This window comes from Armigeres subalbatus, chromosome 1, assembly GCF_024139115.2.
Source record: "Armigeres subalbatus isolate Guangzhou_Male chromosome 1, GZ_Asu_2, whole genome shotgun sequence".
Taxonomy (NCBI): Eukaryota; Metazoa; Arthropoda; class Insecta; order Diptera; family Culicidae; genus Armigeres; species Armigeres subalbatus.
The window spans coordinates 53,718,608-53,734,446 of record NC_085139.1 but is presented as its reverse complement, the minus strand read 5'-3'; the positions used below and the strand labels follow the sequence as shown (position 1 = coordinate 53,734,446).

Sequence of the window (15,839 nt, the reverse complement as noted above, 5' to 3'; positions counted from 1 at the left end):
AGGAAGCCTACATCAGACTGAAGAGGGAAGCTAAGCGGATTGGACTAGTCATCAACACGTCGAAGACGAAGTACATGATAGGAAGAGGTTCAAGAGAAGACAATGTGAGCCACCCACCGCGAGTTTGCATCGGTGGTGACGAAATCGAGGTGGTAGAAGAATTTGTGTACTTGGGCTCACTGGTGACTGCCGAAAATGACACCAGCAGAGAAATTCGGAGACGCATAGTGGCTGGAAATCGTACGTACTTTGGACTCCGCAAGACGCTCCGATCGAATAGAGTTCGCCGCCGTACCAAACTGACAATCTACAAAACGCTCATTAGACCGGTAGTCCTCTACGGACACGAGACCTGGACGATGCTCGTGGAGGACCAACGCGCACTTGGAGTTTTCGAAAGGAAAGTGTTGCGTACCATCTATGGTGGGGTGCAGATGGCGGACGGTACGTGGAGGAGGCGAATGAACCACGAATTGCATCAGCTGTTGGGAGAACCATCCATGGTTCACACCGCGAAAATCGGACGACTGCGATGGACCGGGCACGTAGCCAGAATGTCGGACAGTAACCCGGTGAAAATGGTTCTCGACAACGATCCGACGGGCACAAGAAGACGAGGTGCGCAGCGGGCAAGGTGGATCGACCTGGTGGAAGATGACTTGCGGACCCTCCGTAGACTGCGTGGTTGGCGACGTGTAGCCATGGACCGAGCCGAATGGAGAAGACTCTTATATACCGCACAGGCCACTTCGGCCTTAGTCTGAATAAATAAATAATAATCAAATTGAGTAGAAAGATCTTTTTTTTTGGTGTTGAAAATTTTGTAACGATCCGTAAACATTAAAAAAATACATATAACAGATGGAAGCCGATCATGTAAAGTTATGGCATCGAGAGACATCTCAGTGGATTTGGATTGAATATGAGTTGGATTCGGTTTAGATTTGAATAGGATTTGGATTATATTTGATTCAGATTTGGATTAAATTTGAAACAGATGTTGGTGAGATTTGGATTAAATAGAATTTGAATTAGAATTGTATTTGGATTGATTTTTAAATGTTCTTGGATAAAATCGCTTTAGAATCTTATCTCCTGTTCTAGATTCTTGCGCCGTTCGCTTAATTTTATTTTTTATTTTAATGTTCAAGCATGGCGAAGAAATAATTGATATCGAGAATATTCCTATATAGTCATTATTTATTCATAACAAGTCTTAGAGTAGAGGATGGGAAATATTTAGCGTATAAGATCAAGATTACAAGATTACAGGAATAAAACAAAATTGATTCTCTTCACTTAAACGTGCCTTTGCAATTCATCTAATTTTCCATTAGAATATGTATTATATTTTGTAAAGTATTACTAATGAAAGTGTAGCGAGCAATTTTATAATTCGAGGCAATTGGATTTAATCCACTGTTACCGTAAACGCGCAAATATGCGCAAGCAAATCACTCACAAAAAGGTGGTACTAGGGTTATATTTTAATCCCCCATTTACAGATGAGGGGACATTTGGGGACATTAGGTTTGCTGGACCATTTTATAGCAAAGAATTAAGATAACTAAAGTTTTTCTTCTACAACTTTTTGATATTATTCGTTGCGTGTAAAACAAACTAATCTATTATAGTGGAAGTAAATGGAAATTTGTTTTTTTTAACCTTGCGATCTATCTCAAAGCTAAGGTTTTAAGCTTTGAAATGGTATATAATACTTTATATTTGGATAAAAATTGACTTCAGAACATGAAAATCAAAGTAAGGAATGATTTTTTATTTTCATTAGCTTTTTTCCCGTCGCCAGCCCCTATCTTTTGACTGAATAAACACAGTGCTTCAATATTTTCCGATTCTCTTATCTAGGGTATAGACTTTCATATGATATATTAATTAGACAGATTGGAGATAGTAAATTTTTCGATTAATGGCCACCCTTTTCCCTACAGTGCGTTGGCTCGCCTCGGTGGATTACCACAGAACTCCACGTGACTTCCCGTTGCAACGCGTTGTATTGTAACACTGTACGACGATCGCCAGCATGTGATCTCATTCGAGACGTATTCTTCTCAACCGCATACTCTTTTAAAATCATGCCGACACCAACGAATCCACCGCCACGGTTGCCTCAATAAAACCCAGTCCGACCGTAAGTAACTTGCGTAAGTTAGGTTCCCGTAGTCCGAAAGCTCCCCAGCGTCCGAACGTCCTGAGACCCGGAACCCCAAAAGAGGTCTTGAGTACCCACTCCAAGGGCTGTCGTTGGCTCTAGACCCGCAGTCTGGGGTTTGCTGCCTCTGAAACAGAGCTTTTTGGTTCCGGGGTCAAAAGAGGTCTTATACCACTATGTAAACATTTCGGAATGATCGTATTAAAGTGAAGTAATATTCAGTTTGCTGAGTATTGTTGCAACGAACGGTCGAGTCTGGAAAATTCGTCCTTGTCACGACATCATAGAATAAACACAATTGAATAAACTATCACTGGAATAGAAATTTCTAATGCATTTAAACAAGTGATAATGCTCAATGTTTTGATTTGATGTTGCTCTACAAATATTTCATACAGTTGCAAATCGGATCTGTAGTAAAACAGGGAAGACACTTCAAACTTTTATTGAATGGTTCAAAATATTTGAAATAAAATAAAAAGATTTGGAATGATTCAAAATTATTTAACGAGCTTACATCTGTTTTAATCATTATCAGTCTCCTCGGCGATGATAACAGTCTAGCCCTGAGAATTCTAGAAGCTGCCACAAGGACAGTTCCTCTAGCAATATGTGCTTAAAACGAGTGAATATTATTCTTTATGTGAAGGAGAAAACTAAGAACTAAGGAGTAAAAGTTGTGATCCAACTCTTGCTTGCGTCTGTTCCGCGGGCTGTGTGATACTAATACCGGATGCAGTTACCAAACAAGTTGATTTGCACTTCTTCAGCTTCTCAAGTTTCTAATGGGTTATCGGATCAGAACCAAGAGTACATCCGAATATAGCTTGTCCCACTCACTTCTGGAGAGTCGGAAGTATCCCATCGTGGAGTGGTTGCGCATCTGAAATTGAATCTCTCGATTAGTAAGTTTTCGCTTTCGATTCACAAAAAGGGCGGCATTATGCCAAAACATCTCGCTATTCTTGTACCTTCTCGAACGGTAATTCGTTTTCGAGATCGAATCGAAAGCCGTCATACCAAACACGCTCGATTCAATAGAATTTCGTTCGAATCGATGAAATACGCAATGCCACACCTGGAGTTTCGGTAAATCGGTTCTACCGTGAAAAACAGCAGTTCGTTGGCGGTTTATATTAATGTATTGATATTAATATCTTCCATGGTTCGTGGTCATTTTCAAACACCTCCCGTATCGGATACCTTTCGCTCGAATGTTATGTGTATCAGCCATCTTGGGGTCAACTTTCCAATTTATGTGGTAAACAAGTCCAAAATTCTCATTCAGTCGGACCACACCCTGAAGGACGAAAAATAGGGCTGATTTCATCGAGAAAACCTTTAATCCATCATTCTAGGGTAAGGATTCTCCTAATCGCGAAATATTGGAAAAACTTCTATAAATCGGAAAATAGGTAGTGGAGAAGTGACTCAAACAGTTATTGAAATAAAAAATGATGCATGATGCTTCAAAAAACCTTGTTGTTCTATCAGTACAGAACGAAATAAGACTGATAATGTTTTTCCCTGAAGGTACAAATCAAGTCAATTCATTATGTCCAGATATCCGCACAGACTCGACAACTAAAGTGAAGAAAACCCCAAGTTCGGCCAAGCAATTGCTATTCTTGCTGTCTGGCTTTGAAACGAATTTTTACGCAATGAATGGTACAAGCGTTTCTTGAGCAAACGATACGTTGTTCGTACGAAAATAATCTACGAAGAAATCCTAAGCAATTGTAGTTATTCGTCTTCCTTTCTTTCTCATAATCAGCATATCAAAATGGGGAAGGATTGTTTGTCCGAATACCGTTCGGCCGAATATACCATTTTGCCAAACAGACCATGAAGCCGAACAGACCATTAGCCCGAAAGTCATTTGGCCGAAAGGGTTATACAGCCGAATGAGACATTTGGCCGAATGAGACATTTGGTCGAATAGGACATTTGGCCGAATTGGACATTTGGGCGAATACGACATTTGGCCGAATAGGACATATGGCTGAATAGGACATTTGGCCGAATAGGACATTTGGTCGAAATGGACATTTGGCCGAATAGGACATTTGGTCGAAATGGACATTTGGCCGAATAGGACATTTGGCCGAACAAAACATTTGGCCGAATAGGACATTTACCGAATAGGTCATTTAGCCGAATAGGTCATTTGGCCGAAATGGACATTTGGCCGAATAGGTCATTTAGGCGAGTGGACCCTTTGGCCTTATACACGAAATGTTTCTTTAATACTTGTTATGAATAAAGAATAACTATATAGAAATATTCTCGTTATCAATTCTTTCTTCACCATGCTTGAACTGTAAAATAAAAAGATTAAACGAACGGCGCAAGAATATAAAAAGGGATATAAGATTCACAAGCCATTCATTCAAGAACATTTCAAAACAAACTAAACAACAATTTCCAATTCTCCCTAAGTCTAATATAAATTAAATCCACATCCTATCCAAATACAATTCTAATTCAAAGTCTATTTAATCCAAATCCAATCCAAATCCATTCATTTCAAATTCGATCCAAATCTGAATCAAATCCATTCGAAAAATAATCCAAATCCGATTCAAATCTCATCCAAATCCAATTCATTGAGATGTCTCTCGATGTCATAAGATACATGATCGGCTTCCATCTGCTATATTTTTTTAAATGTTTACGGATCGTTACAAAATTTCCAGCACTGAAAAAAGAGATCTTTCTACAGAAAGTCAAAAGCTGCTGTCAAAAGCTTATAAAAAACACTAAAGTGTTGTAAAAATTAAAGCAGCGCGTTCAGATTTTAACTGAATCAAGGTTTACACCATACAGTCTTCGGATCCGGTAGATGAAAAATAGCATAATCTGCCAAGGGCTCAAATCACCAGGTTGTTGAACTAATCTACCGCATTATCCACACCGGCAGCTCATGCAAGAGGGAACCATTCAAGACTGTATTACCTCGCATAATGTTGTGTAATCTGTGCGACAGAAGTCCAAACTTTGCATGTTAACCTTAGCCACGTTGCGATGTAAAAAGTACAACACCTTGAGACACTTTGAGACTACTAAGTAGTACGGAATCATTTTTTTTTGTACTGAATGAAGAGGACATTTCTAGGGTTTGGGTCTCGGAGAAATCCTCCAATCGCTAAGTCTATGGTGAAAATCTATTACGCCCATTAGGAAAAAGTCCATCAGTTGAAGTATTGAAGTTTTATTTTCAAATATAATGAGCATATTGATTTAATTTCAATTTCTACTACGTAATTGGCAAAAACTGATTCTGCACAGTAGAGTTTCGGCCAGATTTTGTAACGAGCACCACGTCCGTATAGGCAAAGAGGAGCCTACGGGACTTCTTGTGATTAACCGAGCGTCAATTTTGACATAATATTATGCCTCAGATATTGACACCTAATAATACTTTTTTCATTGCTGGAATCTAGATTCAAATTGCAAATTATTACTCAAGATCCCATACTTTTAAAATATTTTCATGAACTAATAAAAGGTTCATAATTGCAAAATCCTCTAAAAAAATTGAATCTTCTTCGTTCACGATGTTTCAAAGCCTATTTGTTTTATTTTCATTGCAAGCACGATGAAACTCTTCGAATAGGACGTTCGGCCGAATATGATATTTGGCGGAATAGGACATTTGAACGAATAGGACATTTGGCCGAATAAGACATACGGCCGAATATGACATTTGGCCGAATAAGACATTCGGCCTAATATGACATTCGGCCGAATAAGACATTTGGCCTAATATGACATTTGGCCGAAATGGACATTTGGCCGAAAAAGCCATTTAGCCGACTAGGTCATTTAGCCGAATAGGACATTTGGCCCAAAAAGCCATTTAGCCGACTAAGTCATTTAGCCGAATAGGTCATTTGGCCGAAATGGACATTTGACCGAACAGAACAGACGACTCACTACTCACTTCTCACATCTCATGCTATGAGTGCGTGATAGCATCCTCATTTCCTCACCATCCCCGATGACCGTAAGGACGAGGCCGGCGCCGTTATTAACCATTGAAAAGTTTAGAGCTCTCGGACTGTGCACATTGAGGTTGGAAAGTAACTCCCACGCTCCATCCATGGGTTCCCTGTGCAATGACAATTGTTCTGATCATTGTCACGGAGTAGCAATGAAGACACGCAAAAAAAGCGTTCCCGAATTCGAGAACCAGTCACGTTTTCCAGAACGTTCAAGAAAACGTAACTGTATTCCCGAATCCGTGAGTGTTGTTCCCGAAAAAATACACGTTTTTTTTTCTTGCGTGAAAATGTATGGTCATCAAGATAAAGATCAAAACATCTAAATTTGTTAATGATTTGTAAAGATTTATAAACAAACATCAATGTATATAATTTTAATAGAAACGGTTTTTTTTCTAATACTTCTATTTGTGTCGTAGATAGTCTAGGTCAGTGGTCCCCAGCATGCTCACTGTCAAGGGCCACATCGCAATTTTGAACTGTTGAAGCGGGCCGCAGTATATTTGCAATATATTTGTTTTTCATTTCTATTAAAAATTTTAAGCTTAGTACTAAGTGATGTTTTATCGCCATAGCTAACTATGAGTCGAAACTAATGCTCACGCTCTTTAAGACTTGACAGGAGATGATTCGTTTGCATCACCTTCTTTTCGAATCAGTTGGCAGAAAGTATGCTGAGCTATTTTTTTTATTTACGATCTGCTCATTTCATTTTTTATTTTTCACGAATGTCATCTTCTGAAGACTTTTGGGACTTTTCAAAACGCGTATTTTGCTATAAGAATATCGTCTGTATCTTCTTCCGTTGTCGAGTTATATTAATTTATTTAAAAAAAAAAACATGTTTTTAGTAAAATTGGTAAAACTTGTGATAAAAAAATAACAAATCCCCAATTTTTTGACATAATAAAGAATATTAATTTCTCTTTCAGATGCCGTGTAAATATATTTTTTTGGTTTGCCCTAACCGGATATATCAACTTATGAAAAAAATGTAATTTTGACAGATAAACGATTATAACTTTTGATCGGAAAAAGATATTAAGCATATTTACCCATTTGCATTTTTTTGAGCTCTAAAAGTCACCTGAAGTCGACTTTTTCGAGAAATCTAAAACAAAAAAATAGATCAAAAATACTGTTTTTTGAGGTACACCCTAATCCAATTAGGTAAAATTGCTCTAAATCAGCCAACTTAAGAGCTACAGAAAAAGTTTTTTAGCAAAATTGATTGGAATAAGCTACGCTATAACTTTGTAGAACATTCCGTCAATATTCCGAGAAATAAAAAAAAATATTTTCATATTTTTTTTTTATATGATGCGCCACCCTATTTTTTGGTAGAACCATAATGATGGCCTTACTATTTCGAACAATTTTGTAGAACAACAGTTTTTTCTAAAAAATATAGTTTTGGCGTAAAATGCATCTTTTCACGTAAATCTGTATCCTGGACCATAGTGCAATGGGCCACATGTAGTGCGTTCTCTGAAATTCTTCGCGGGCCGCAAGAAAAGGCTTGGAGGGCCGCATGCGGCCCGCGGGCCGCACTTTGGGGATCACTGGTCTAGGTAATCGGTTAAAGTATGGCATTACCAAAACGGGCTCGGTCAGGTCGAAAGGATCTTCCATTTGCGCCAAATACCTTTCTTTTTCTGCAATGAGGTTTGTTGGTTTTTATTGCCCAACAGAAACACCTGACAGGCGAAGGTCTATTTTTTGACAGACCGTTGATTATTGTTATTATAAATACCTCTAATAAAGCCTTCATGGTGGTTATAAAGAGTGGTCCACTTGGTTTACAGTACATTTATGGAGGATGTCAGAAGGTTGTCCAATAGTACGTATAGTAGGTTTGTTGCCAATTCTTATAATTCGTCTCGTCTTCTTAAGTGGAAAATGAAACTAGAAAAGTTACTTTAGCTTGCGAAAAGCCTAGAAGGAAGATGGAAGGATGCTGTTATAGTGAAGACATCCTTAATTGAATTCTTAAAATTTGGACATATCAGGCTCTAATTGCAGCAATACCCAAAATAATGTACTGCCCATTCCATAAATGATATAGCACTTACTTTCGGTTCAAGTAAGAATGATGAGGCGCTTGGTAAACTTGCCTTGCTTTGGCTCCCACACGACAACATACTGGTGAAACTATCACCGAAATTTGGGTTTGATGCTTTAACGAGAATTGACCGAAGAAAAGACCGAACTTAAGAAATTAAGGAATTTGTATGAAATACTTTTCTAATCAGTTCCAAACCTTCAAAAGTCACAGAGTTTTGACCAGTTTGGGCAAAAATGCAAGGACGGGGTTTTCGCAGATGGCTCACTATTCGGTATTGGAGTATTGATTAACAAATTGTTGGCTCAGTGCAACGAATGCTCGGTTCTGTAAATTAGTTGAGTTTTCTTTTCTTGGTTTCAAAGTACCGAAATAATGAATAAGAATAATTTACTATACCTACTGTTTGGTTCTAATACAGATTATAGAACCCATTAAGTTTGAATATTGAACCAAATGCGGTTATAAATTCTAATGCATGTGCAAGACTCAATTGGAAGCTCTTTGGAAAAACATTTTCAGGTTTTACTGATTAAAACTCTGAACAAATCCAAGAGAATTTTATTCAATGCTTTTCAGGAATATCAGGAATAATTTTAAGAGAATATTTATAGTGGAGTTTTAGCAGCATCTGGCAGAACGATTGGCAGCATTTAATTTGATTGATACTTATCAAAAGGAAACAATTTTCAAAGATAAATTAAGATGATTTTTTGAGAAAACGTTGCAAGGAGCTGTGGAAAAAATCAGTATGTCTATTTTCCGAATCCCCCATAAAGGGTTTTCAGAAAACAAACCATATACTGAATACTTTATTTTAGAAAATAGGAAAAACATCGACGGATTTTGAAACAACTTTGGTTACACGTTTAAGAAATGTTTTATAGAAATTCCTGGTTCTTTTAAGGTAGTAATAAAAAATGAAACAGTTATGGTAAATATATGAAATATTCCTAAAAATTGTTTTATTTATTCAAGGAAGAATTCCTGAAAAATATCATAAACTAATGATCTATTTCCAGAAAAACGTTGAGAGACGTTTCTTACGCGTTTTCATGCATTTTTTTTCAATTTTTTTAGTAAGGTTTTTGAAAAAAATATAAAATAGAGTCTGGAACTATTGGAATAACATATTGTGGCATTATTGAGAGAATTATACACTGGTCAAAACGATCTAGTCTTTGATGAATTCAGCAAAGCTTGATCGAAACGGTAATATCCTCTACAACACTATGTAAAGAATTCAAAAGTCATTATGATTGCGTAATGTGAATTGGTCACTCGATCGTTAGTAAACATGTTGGGCTTCATCAGTAAACTGCGAATTGTGCGACACAACTATGGTACAGTGAAGAGAAAAAAAACATTGACTGTAACTGTAACTGTGAAGCTAGACTATAGTGCAAGCGTTGATAATCAACCAAACTATTTGTAAGACGTGTGGTGTCCTCCCCAGTGAAATACCATTGACGTCTTCGGTGTTTAATTGCTACATAGAGTTGCTCCAACACACAGATATAGACACGTTGTGCGTAAAATAAAGACGTACAATAACTAATGTGAATAAGAAATCATACTTCATAAAATAATACGTCTATAATCGTTTCTGGATAAAATAATATAACTTTTGATGTACTCGGAGCAGTTTGATGTTTAGAGGAGTAAATATAAAAGCATAGTTTTAGTCAAATGAGTTGCAATATGAGAGACTTGAAATTATTATTTTTTTGCTTACTGATTTATTTATTTATTATTTATATTAAAAATCGCATACACTTCAGTGTAAGCTTTACAGTGATTGAAATTGAAATAATTATTCAATCCTGTTGAAATAATTATTCAATTAATGGATTAAAGAAAATTGACTTCTTTATTCATTTAATAATCAGTTTTCGATCAATATAAACGAAGGAGCGAGATCAATCATTGTAAAGCACAAGTAGCCTCTTTGTTAGTAACGTTAGTAGTTTGTATATTCGAAGCAACAGAAGAGCTAAGCAATTTCTAAATATGATTTATACAAAATTATGTAAACAAATGTTGGTGAAGCTAATACATCGATTGTGGAAATATACCAATTATCAAACAAAAAAGTTGGAAAATTACAACCGAAACCAAAACACAAACACAAACAAACCTAAAACTATAAACAATAACCCCACACCGTGTCCATATCTTACCGGCACTGGATTTCACTTTGGCCCGTTGCGCCTTCATGTGGGAGCTGTTCATGAGCGGAGGCCGGGAGCTTTGCTGGTACGATCCCGCATTGCTACCGAGACCTCCGCCGCCGCCGCCGCCACCACTACCGCCCCCACCGATCCCGTGGCCACTCTGGTGGAACCCGTAGCCCCCGGTGTGGTCGTACCCGCCGCTGCCGTGCGTCTGGTCGAACATGCCGAACGAATTGGCAGCATTGTGGTACGCCCCACTGGTGGCACTACTACTGCTTCCCCCATGACTATTGGCACTGGACCCGGAGCTGGTGTTGTTGTTGTTGTTGCTATTGCTATTGCCGTTCGTACCTTCCCGATGTTTTGGCTGGTTCTGCTCCACGTCGGACACTCCGGTCCGATCGCTGAGCGATCCTCCAGTTAGGCAGGGTTTCACGTCGATTCCACAGTTGTCCGCCTGGGACGACAGGCTGGAGTTGTTGTTGGAACCGGAACCGGCCGCGTTCAGCCCGCTGGACGACGACGTCTGGCTCTGGTGCATAAAGCTGTTCAGGGTGGTTTGGTACTCGGTCGGTGTCGTTTGCACCGAGTCCGGTGTCGAGTCCTTTGGCGGAGTGGGCGGGAACGAGAACAAATGCTGACCGGCGGCAGCAGATTGGCTGGCCTGCAGCTGGCTCTGCTTGCCGTCTTGCGGGTCCTGGGGACAGCTGAACGGACTACTCCAGCTGCCGCTGGCCGCGAACGGTTTCGTGGACTCGTTGAACCAGGACAGCGGGCTGGGAAAGTGCGGCCGGCATACCTGGGGGGTCATGTGCGGTGACATCCGGGAGGCTGTGGGAGGAGATGAAGAAAGGAAAAAAACGGTATTAGAAATAGTTGAAAGAGATAAGTTCGTGCTAAATAATTCCGGCGATCTAAGTTCTAGTCCACGATAAGTTAATCAACGCGTGAAATTAAAAAGGTAAGCTTATAGAAATTCTCATTATCAGTCAGTCTATTTCTGGAAATCAACACATTTCAAAACATTACGTAATGCTAAATGGTTGGAGGCCTTCATCATTAGCCAAGCATTCATGACAACCGCTCAAAATTAGCTGCTCTTGCATCCTTAAGAACTTCTCAGTTTAGAACCTTGCGCCGCCAGCTGAGTGACTCCCATCCACATCAAGGAAATCGACAGACGACGAACCCGATCCTGCTCATCCCCTTCGCTTTCGATCGACGGTGCCGGTGTCTGCCTGCTGCTGGCTGCAGCACATAATTCGATTTTATTTAGCATGATTTGGCAACTTTTTATGGACCATATTTTCCTTGGAAAAAAAGGCATTCGGCCGCGGCAGTTGGTGGTCCACCCACTTCGTGGATGTGTTGGTAGTGAAACTTGACGTCTTCGGTTTGGTCGTTGCCGTCCGAAGGAAATAAGAGGTAAGAGAAGAAGGCCATCATCACTGGAGCAAGGTGAGATCCAATATGAAGCCGGTACCTACTCCCTAATAAACAGCAGACAGCCAGCCAGCCACCCAACGTCGGAGGCCCGCTAGGAGAGTAAAAACCTTTTAGTGGATTAACACGAAACGTGCCGCGGCTAATGGCTGATGGCTGGTTATATTTGGATCAAACAATACCTACTTTGTTATTAACAAGAGGCCCATCGGATTCGATTTAGTGAAACAGTGGTTCCCAATTCCTGGTATCGGAAGTCACAATTCACAGTAGGTTCATCTTCTGGTTGATTCAGAGGACGTCCTCACGGTGCATGACATATTATCCTGTAGGTTGATATCAATTGGTCACCACTGTTCCAAACACGAAGCACACATTCAGCCTGCTCCAATTTCGTTCGTGTTTTGGAACATGAGCGTTCACCGACCAGCAAACCTATTTGTTTTAATGCGTCTATTAAGCTGGACCTGTAATTTCGCGGGTGGACTCCCCCAGTACCAAGAACGGACCGGGAGTAAGCAGGAAGGTGGAGCGGTCAAAATCTCTCCAAATCCACCAACAACCTTCGATTTGGGGTTTTCCCCCGGTCGGTGTCAGTCGAAATCGGCTAATGGGACGGCTGTTGCTGCGGCTGCTATAAGCTTTCGCGCGATCGGCTTCCATTTAATCCATTCAATTAAGCCAACACATATGGTTTTGGATAAACAGAAGTAAGCAAGTAGCTCCGGGTTAAATCGAATTATGACAGTTTGATTGTTTGGCTCGCGATGATGATGGTGATGGAGATGGCAACGATGATGACGATGATGATGGAGATTGCGAGCGACGAAGATTTTGATCGATTCCCCACCGGACGGGATGAATATTTCGGTGGCGCACTCCTTCGGTTTTGATGTGTAGACAGTTTGACTTTGACATGGTTCTTCGAATGCTGCTGCTGCTGCCATGCCGTCGCCGTCACCGTCAGCCTTCATGTAGGTATCGGGACGGCCAAGACCAGAGCCGTTCGCCGCGCCGATCGAGCCGACATGCATGACCGGGCCCAGGGCAGCAGCTTCGATAAAGCGATTCCTATATGCGGTTTCGCTGGCTGTAAAGTGGTAATTAGCTTCAATTAAGACATCAGGCTGAAGCACCCACGACGAACGCGACGTAGCAGAGGGGAGGATTAGCGAGGCGGAGGAGTTGGCTAATGGGTTTTGGGAAGGATTTTGTTTTCGGGTTGTTTTATAGGCTGCCGAAAGTAAAATTTGAATGATTTTTATTGCCAACGATTTGGAAACACTGCTGTCATGTAAAGGAAAAATTGTAGTTTTTCATCCATATCTCACTATCGAATATGGTGAAAGTCGTATCGACGAAAAAGTAGTTAGAAGCCTATTAAAATACTGATTCTTTTTGGTGTATCTTGGTTTGTGCAAACGATTCTACATTTCTCGGGTACTTATTCAAAAGGACGTATGTGATTTTGTAAACAAACGTCGATTTGTCCAATCTGAAAGTACTCCCCCGCAAACCAACAGCACCAACAGGTAGCCGAAGGCTTTCCCTACCTGTCTGGTTGGCGTACAAGTGTTATCAGATTGGACAAAACGACGTTTGAATCTTTGTTTACAAAATCACAAACGTCCTTTTGAATAAGTACCCAAGATATGGCAATGTAGGGCGTCAGTTAGTAGTCAACTAGGTAAATAATCTTTCAATATGTTTGACGTGCGATAAATAAATAATTATCGCATAGAGTCCTAGAAAAAGAGTACTGCCATATATTACGTTTGACAGGTCTCCTACTAGTTTAGAATACGCATTTCAATGGAACTGACAGATGAATCTATTCTAATTTAGACACTTAATTGCATTGTTATTATAGGCACTGTACCCACGTTGTGGTAAATTTGACTGTATGAAGGGTCGAATCCCGCACATACACGATCCAGCACAGACGGGCAGTGACTCCACCCCGAAAAATAAACAAGCTGACGCTGTATTTGATCATTTGCAGAGTCGTTTGACAAACTGTGCTAATCAGTCGTTTGTCGAACAACACTACAAAACTTGTCTATATTGTTGTCTGAAATCAAATCAGTTTGATCCAGTTCTAAGCTAAGATAGGCGGGATCACAGAATCACACAGTCAACCTGTTCGCTCAGGAATAAACAAAAATGTTTTGGAGTCCTGCTCGCTTCAGAATAATCAAAAAGTGCCTCGGAGTACTTCTCGCACCGGAATAATAAAAATGCCGCTGAACGCTTCAAAATGAACAAATAATGTCTCGGAGTTCTATTCGCTCCGTAAAAAAACAAAAAAAAATACTTTGGAGTCCTGCTCATTCTGGACTAAACAAAAATTGCCTAGGAGTCCTGCTCGCTCCGAAATAAACAAAAAATGCCTCAGAGGACTGCTCGATCTAGAATAAACAAAAAAAATTCTTGAAGTCATGTTTGCCCTGTAATAAACAAAAAGAACGGAATGAACAAAAAGTGCCTCGGAGTTCTGCACGCTTTGGGATTACAAAAAATACCTCAGAGTCATGCTCGGTACAGAAAAACAAAAAATATATTGGTGTCTTGCTCACTTCGGGAAAAAAGTAATAAAGAGTCCTGCCCGCTTCAGAATAAACTAGTTCTGTTCGCTCCGAAAAAACAAAACAAAAAATGCCTCCAAGTTCTTCTCGCTCCGGAATAAACAAAAAGTACCTTGCAGTCCTGTTCACTCCTGAATAAAGAAAAAATGCATGACAGTCCTGCTCGCTCCGGAATAAAAAAAAAGCGTATCGGAGTTCTGCTCGTTCCGGAATAAACAAACAATGCCTCGGAGTTATGCTCACTCCGGAATAAGCAAAAAGTGCCTCGAAGTCTTGATCGCTCTGGAATGAACAGAAAATGCTTCGGAGTTTCGCTCACTCCGGAATAAACAAATGTCCAGAGTTCGCTCCGAAATAAACAAAAAATCCCTTGGAGTCATGCTCGGTCCGGAATAAACAAAAAATACCTTGGAGTCTTGCTCACTCCGTAATAAACAAAAAAAAAATGCCTCAAAGCTCTGCTCGATCCAGAAAAAAACAAATGATGCCTCGGGAGTTCTGCTCGCTCCGTCATAGGTAAAACATGCCACAGATGCCTGTATGCCCATTATAAAAAAAACTGCCTCGGAGTCATGCTCGGTCTAGAATAAACAAAAAAAATCTTGGAGTTCTGCTCGCTACGGAATAATCAAAAAATGTATCGGAGTCCTGCTCACTGCGGAATAAATCAAAAGTACCTTGAAATCCTGCCCGCTACGAAATGACAAAAAATGAAGACCTGCTCGCTACGGAATGAACAAAAAAATGCCTCAGAGCTCGGAATAGGGGGAAATACGGCTTTGGCAGGTTTTGTTCTATTATTGGCAGGGGGGTTTTTGTCGACCAAATTTTATGAAATTTGGCCACAATATTCTTTGATATGCAAAGAATGTTTAGGCCAAATTTGAGCCTAGTCAGTCATAAAAAAACCCCTGCCAATAATAGAACAAAACCTGCCAAAGCCGTCATTCCCCCTAAATAAAAAAATATCTTAGAGACCTGCTTACAAATATTTATCCTGCTCACTCCGTAATAAACAAAAAAAAATGTCTCGAAGTTCTGCTCGATCCGAAACAAACAAATAATGCTTCGGGAGTTCTGTTCACTCCGTCATAAACAAAACATGCCACAGATGCCTGCATGCCCATTAAAAAAATGCCTTGGAGCCATGCTCGGTCCAGAATAAACAAAAAATATCTTGAAGTTCTGCTCGCTACGGAATAATCAAAAAGTACCTCGGAGTCCTGCTCAATGCGGAATAATTAAAAAAGTACATTGAAATCCTGCTCGCTACGGATAAAACAACAAAAAAAAGGCGTCGGAGTTCTGCTCGCTCCGAAATAAACAAACAATGCTTAGGAGTTCTGCTCTCTCTGGAATAAACAAAAAATTACTCAAGGTCCGGAAGGAACAAAATATGCC

General features: G+C 39.9%; 1 protein-coding gene across 2 annotated transcripts in view; it reads right to left on the bottom strand.

The window, feature by feature from the left end:
- LOC134225485 (GATA-binding factor C) overlaps positions 1–15,839 on the bottom strand; it is a 61,976-nt gene that overhangs the window by 22,196 nt on the left and 23,941 nt on the right. Inside the window, exon 2 of one of the 2 annotated variants that reach the window (XM_062705593.1) lies at positions 10,417–11,241. In XM_062705593.1, coding sequence (XP_062561577.1) covers positions 10,417–11,241 — 825 coding nt within the window. The remainder of the gene's footprint in view (positions 1–10,416; positions 11,242–15,839) is intronic. The other variant, XM_062705602.1, reaches the window with a different exon arrangement.